At 41.1% G+C, this 6,490-nt stretch overlaps 1 protein-coding gene across 4 annotated transcripts in view; it reads right to left on the reverse strand.

The window, feature by feature from the left end:
- Positions 1 to 6,119, reverse strand: part of vps50 (VPS50 EARP/GARPII complex subunit) — a 227,764-nt gene extending 221,645 nt beyond the window's left edge. For all 4 annotated transcript variants that reach the window (XM_041884002.2, XM_041884000.2, XM_045222025.1 and 1 more), the window contains exons 1-2: positions 5,992 to 6,119; positions 3,568 to 3,636 (exon numbers count right to left, since the gene is read on the reverse strand). In XM_041884002.2, the coding sequence (XP_041739936.2) occupies positions 3,568 to 3,636; positions 5,992 to 6,024 (102 nt within the window). In that variant the 5' untranslated portion in view covers positions 6,025 to 6,119. The remainder of the gene's footprint in view (positions 1 to 3,567; positions 3,637 to 5,991) is intronic.
- Between the last annotated feature and the right edge of the window lie 371 nt (positions 6,120 to 6,490).

Consider the following 6,490-nt stretch of genomic DNA (forward strand, 5'->3'; position numbering starts at 1 on the left):
GGCGACCCACCTAAGGATTTCAATAGCAGAAAAATCCCATGTTTGCTTTTCCCCGGCGTTCTTTCTCTGACTGGTTACGCTGCATACAAATGCGTGTTCTTATCTTAATGTGACATAACTTAAAAGTGTTGAAATCAGTTCCTGTAAGAAGCCGTCTAGAGTCAACAGCATTTTTCACTATTTGGCTTGTAGACTAGGCTCTACGTCCACATTTTGAAAAAACATATTTAAAAATAAATATACACAAATAAAAATGAAAGTAAAACTTCATTGCTTGTGAATTAAGTTATCCTAAGTGTTGTCTGTGTCTGTGTGTGTTTAGACCGACTAGAATCCTCATAATTAATTGATATTTTCCCTCCATTGCTAATCGTTTTGAAGGAACGGCGCGGATCCTTAGGGAGAGAGCCGATGGTTTGAAGCATCTCTTTTAGGGCTGTGACAATACCGGTATCGCAATTTTGTTTCCAAAATGTATCCACTTTGTGTTTTGTTTGTAAGGAGTATCGTCCCAGCTCTAATCACTTCAGCGCTGTCATCCTCTACCCTTCAACAAAACTCAACGACAAGATGAGAAAAACACTTTCTTCAAGCAGGTGATTTGGTGTAGTTTTCTTTCATGCAATCGAATCACGAGCAAGTGTGTTTAGGATGAAGGGAGGTGTAGAAAATAAAACCTCCACTCCATCTACAGCTTTACACACACACACACACACACACACACACACACACACACACACACACACACACACACACCAACGCCACACACACCACCTATGCTGCTGCTACTGTCTATTATCTATCCTGTTGCCTAGTCACTTTACCCCTACCTACAGTATGCTGCTGCTACTGTCTATTATCTATCCTGTTGCCTAGTCACTTTACCCCTACCTACAGTACGCTGCTGCTACTGTCTATTATCTATCCTGTTGCCTAGTCACTTTACCCCTACCTACAGTATGCTGCTGCTACTGTCTATTATCTATCCTGTTGCCTAGTCACTTTACCCCTACCTACAGTACGCTGCTGCTACTGTCTATTATCTATCCTGTTGCCTAGTCACTTTACCCCTACCTACAGTATGCTGCTGCTACTGTCTATTATCTATCCTGTTGCCTAGTCACTTTACCCCTACCTACAGTACGCTGCTGCTACTGTCTATTATCTATCCTGTTGCCTAGTCACTTTACCCCTACCTACAGTACGCTGCTGCTACTGTCTATTATCTATCCTGTTGCCTAGTCACTTTACCCTTACCTACAGTATGCTGCTGCTACTGTCTATTATCTATCCTGTTGCCTAGTCACTTTACCCTTACCTACAGTATGCTGCTGCTACTGTCTATTATCTATCCTGTTGCCTAGTCACTTTACCCTTACCTACAGTATACTGCTGCTACTGTCTATTATCTATCCTGTTGCCTAGTCACTTTACCCCTACCTACAGTATACTGCTGCTACTGTCTATTATCTATCCTGTTGTCTAGTCACTTTACCCTTACCTACAGTACGCTGCTGCTACTGTCTATTATCTATCCTGTTGCCTAGTCACTTTACCCCTACCTACAGTATGCTGCTGCTACTGTCTATTATCTATCGTGTTGTCTAGTCACTTTATCCCTACCTATATGTACAGTACATAGCTACTGTACCTCAATTACCTCGTACCCCTGCAAATAGACTCGGTACTGGTACTCCCTGTATATAGCCATGTTATTTTCTACTCCCTATATATAGCCATGTTATTTTCTACTCCCTATATATAGCCATGTTATTTTTATTCGTTATTCACTGTGTATTTTTTCCTTGTGTCATTATTTAAATTATTTATTTACTTTATCTCATCATCTTTAACTCTGCATTGTTGGAAAAGGACCCGTAAGTAAGCATTTCACTGTTAGTCTACACCTGTTGTCTACGAAGCACGTGACAAATAAAATGTTATTTGATTTGATTAAAAATGGAAGTAGGCCATATGGGCCCTGGTCTAAAGTAGTGCACTATAAAGGGAATAGGGTGCCATTTTGGACACACCCTATCCCTGCCTGTGTGTTCAATGTGACATTTTCCACGTAGGCCTAAACCTTGACAGCCAAAATGGATCTGTACCTTTTAGCGGTCGGACGTCACCACAAAGGCAGGAGAAAATAAGCTGCGGCTGTCAATAACAGGCTTAGAACAGAGGAAATTAAACGTCTTGTTAAATCAACCTGGCTCAGCGTCACCCTGCATGGTGGATAATGGGGTTGGTCCCATTCCAAGTTCTATTCAGCTGAAGCTTATAGAAGGTAAAAAAATACACAGAAACGTCAAGGAGTGTGGCTTGTGCGGCTCCCAAACAGTGACTTTAACATTATAAACAGGGCATTTTGTTTTTCGCTTTGAACGCGCTTGACAAATTGAATTCGCACAAACAAATGCAGCCCCTCATAGCTAACTGTGACTGATTGCATTTTCTAACAAATGGCTCACTCTCCCGTCCAAAATGCTGAAATACTGCCTCAGCAGGACAGCTGGGCTATACATTATCCGGATTGTTGTCCTTGACGTGAGGAGTGTCGTTTGGTGAATGACCAACTTCGATCTTTCCAACAATTGGCTTCTCTGTAGTGTGATGTAGAATAATGATACAACAGCCCCTGAAAGACTAGAGAGACTAGATAAGGCAGCTAGCTCAATGGGAATGTAACTTTGGCCTGAAATACAGTGGTTACATAAAGAACGTGACTCCTGAAGTGTTTCTTACCTCACCAAATTGCCTTTAGTCAGGAGGAGACCCTGGCTAAATCTAAGACCGAAATGTAATAGCCTACCTCTTTTCAGTTGTCTCAAAACCTGAGCTGTTCATTCAAAAGGATGTGCTATGACACAGATCAACACTCATATTGTCATTCAGTCCTGGGCTATCAACAAGAGACAGGGCTAGGCTACACAGACAAATAAAAATGCTAATAATTACAGGTAGGCTAACTAATTATGATTTCATGTAGAAATGTACAGGAACTTAGCTTAATTGGTAGAGCATAGCGCTTGTAACGCCAGGGTAGTGGGTTCGATCCCCGGGACCACCCATACGTAAAAATGTATGCACACATGACTGTAAGTCGCTTTGGATAAAAGCGTCTGCTAAATGGCATATTATTATTATTATATTATTAAACAGTCTATTGGAAATAGGCCTCATTAACATACTGGGGGTGAGCTATTTGGTTTAGTCAGTATCTGAAACTGTATATTCTACACAATTGTACAGTTTAGCGTAGGGCTCTCCAACCCTGTTCCTGGAGAGCTACCCTCCTGTAGGTTTTCGCTCCGACCCCAGTTGCAACTAACCTGTTTCAGTTTATCAACCAACTATTTATTAGGTGCGCTAGATTAGGGTTGGAGTGAAAACCTAAAGGACGGTAGCTCTCCAGGAACAGGGTTGGAGAACTCTGGTTCAGTAGTCATTGGTTAAAAATAATGCAAACAACTGTCTGAATGCAGTGAAATGAAATAGCATCAGAGACCTCCACTAAATCGAACTTCATAGAAATTGAATTATACTACATCTCTGAAGAGAGCTTACCTTGCTTGGGATCCTGAAGTTCTCCACTGGGCTGAGGTCTGCCATGCTCTCCTGTGGGCTTTTCAGGCCCTGTCAATAACAATAAGGATGAAGTTTGTATTTTATAACAGACAGGTTTAGCTAACTGTATACTACATGCAGCAATCAATGGCCAAAACGACCCTCGGCTGAAGTCACAGTGGTGAGTTGCTACAGGACAAAAACAATTATTATTTTTTTTTTTCCTCATCAATCTACACACAATACCCCATAATGACAAAGCAAAAACAGTTTTCTGTCTCCTAGAGATGAACGTACTTTGGTGCGAAAAGTGCAAATCAATCCCAGAACAATAGCAAAGGACCTTGTGAAGATGCTGGAGGAAACAGGTACAAAAGTATCTATATCCACAGTAAAACGAGTCCTATGTCGACATAACCTGAAAGGCCGCTCAGCAAGGAAGAAGCCACTGCTCCAAAACCGCCATAAAAAAAACTGACTACGGTTTGCAACTGCACATGGGGACAAAGATCGTACTTTTTGGAAAAATGTCCTCTGGTCTGATGAAACAAAAATAGAACTGTTTGGCCATAATGACCATCGTTATGTTTGGAGGAAAAAGGGGGAACTTGCAAGCCGAAGAACACCATCCCAACCGTGAAGCACGGGGGTAGCAGCATCATGCTGTGGGGGTGCTTTGCTGCAGGAGGGACTGGTGCACTTCACAAAATAGATTGCATCATGAGGAAGGAAAATGATGTGGATATATTGAAGCAACATCTCAAGACATCAGTCAGGAAGTTGAAGCTTGGTCGCAAATGGGTCTTCCAAATGGACAATGACCCCAAGCATACTTCCAAAGTTGTGGCAAAATGGCTTAAGGACAACAACATCAAGGTATTGGAGTGGCCATCACAAAGCCCTGACCTAAATCCTATAGAACATTTGTGGGCAGAACTGAAAAAGCGTGTGCGAGCGAGGAGGCCTACAAACCTGACTCAGTTACACCAGCTCTGTCAGGAGGAATGGGCCAAAATTCACCCAACTTATTGTGGGAAGCTTGTGGAAGGCTACCTGAAACGTCTGACCCAAGTTAAACAATTTAAAGGCAATGCTACCAAATACGAATTGAGTGTATGTAAACTTCTGACCCACTGGGAATATGATGAAATAAATAAAAGCTTAAATAAATCATTCTCTCTACTATTATTCTGACATTTCACATTCTTAAAATAAAGTGGTGATCCTAACTGACCTAAGACAGGGAATTTGTACTAGGATTAAATGTCAGGAATTGTGAAAAACTGAGTTTAAATGTATTTGGCTAAGGTCTATGTAAACTTCCGACTTCAACTGTACATAAGTATTCAGACCCTTTACTCAGTACTTTGTTGAAGTACCTTTGGCAGCGATTACAGCCTTGAGTCTTCTTGGGTATGACGCTACAAGCTTGGCACACCTGTATTTGAGGAGTTTCTCCCATTCTTCTCTGCAGTTCCTCTCAAGCTCTGTCAGGTTGGATGGGGAGTGTCGCAGTGTCCCAAAACTTTTTGGAGTTAGTGCTACAGGATACACATTTCTGTTTGAAAAAGCTAGCCTTTGCTTTCCTAACTGATTGTGTATATTGGTTCCTGACTTCCCTGAAAAGTTGCATATCGCAGGGGCTGTACGATGCTAATGCAGTACGCCACAGGATGTTTTTGTGCTGGTCAAGGGCAGTCAAGTCTGGGGTGAACCAGGGGCTATATCTGTTCTTAGTTCGGAATTTTTTGAATGGGGCATGCTTATTTAAGATGGAGAGGAAAGCACTTTTAAAGAACAACTTATGTAAATATGGTATTTGTTTTGCTAAAATGTCTAAAAACCAGTTTTTTGCTTTGTCATTATTGGGTATTGTGTGTAGATTGATGAGGATTTTTATTTATTTAATCCATTTTAGAATAAGGCTGTAACGTAACAAAATGTGGAAAAAGTCAAGGAGTCTGAATACTTTCCGAATGCACTGTAGCTAGCTATTACGTAACAAGATACAGATCTCAAGAATGTCTGTAACTGATAGGCCATGTAACGTTATGCTGCGTACTAGCAAGCTAACAACACATTACCTTGCAGCAAGGTGAGAACTTTCATATCTACACACTTCCCTATCCTTTGTTTTGCCCTCTCATAGCTGCTGGCTAATGTGAAACTTCTGTCACTCACAGCACAAGTGCACATTGCTAGCGAGCCAGCTATCATGTTTCCTCTTTCGATGAGACAGCAATCTGTATCTAAACTGAGATCTTGTTCTGTGATTTAAATGGACCAAGATCATCATTATAAAGCACATTGTTATCGGATCAGATGTCAACTGTCAGCTGCTAGCTACTAGTAGCTAACTACCTGGCTAGCATGCTGCCTACAGCCAGTGCGATGCGATCGACAGGTGAAACTTCGGGGACTTACCTGCCGGGCCATAAGTGACTTTATCTTCTGCATCGTGAAAGAAAGGTTTGTCCAAAAGATAATGGGTTAATTTTAGATGATACAGTTACTGTCAACGATTCAGCTCCGGCTCGCTGAGAGAGAGGCCATGTTATTTATCTATCACGTGATTATTTGCTAGATATGGGAAGTGTAGTTCAATGGGTACTACAAAGCGATCGCCACTAGTTACCACAGCCACAAAGTCATAAATCCCGCCTATTTCTAAAATGTATCTTCTTAAAATGTGATTTTTAACCTCACCCTAACCTTAACCCTAACCTTAAATTAAGACCAAAAAGCAAATGTTAGTTTTCATGAATTTTTACAATATACCCCATTTTAACTTTGTTGCTGTGGTAGCTAGTGGAAACTCCACAAAGCGTGACGTGTGGCGATGTAAAACTACATGTTCCTGTTTTTACCTCATGTTGTCAAAAACAGTTAAATATAATATATATTTTCTATTTTTGACAATTCT

The sequence above is a fragment of the Coregonus clupeaformis genome, chromosome 8, assembly GCF_020615455.1.
Source record: "Coregonus clupeaformis isolate EN_2021a chromosome 8, ASM2061545v1, whole genome shotgun sequence".
Lineage (NCBI taxonomy): Eukaryota > Metazoa > Chordata > Actinopteri > Salmoniformes > Salmonidae > Coregonus > Coregonus clupeaformis.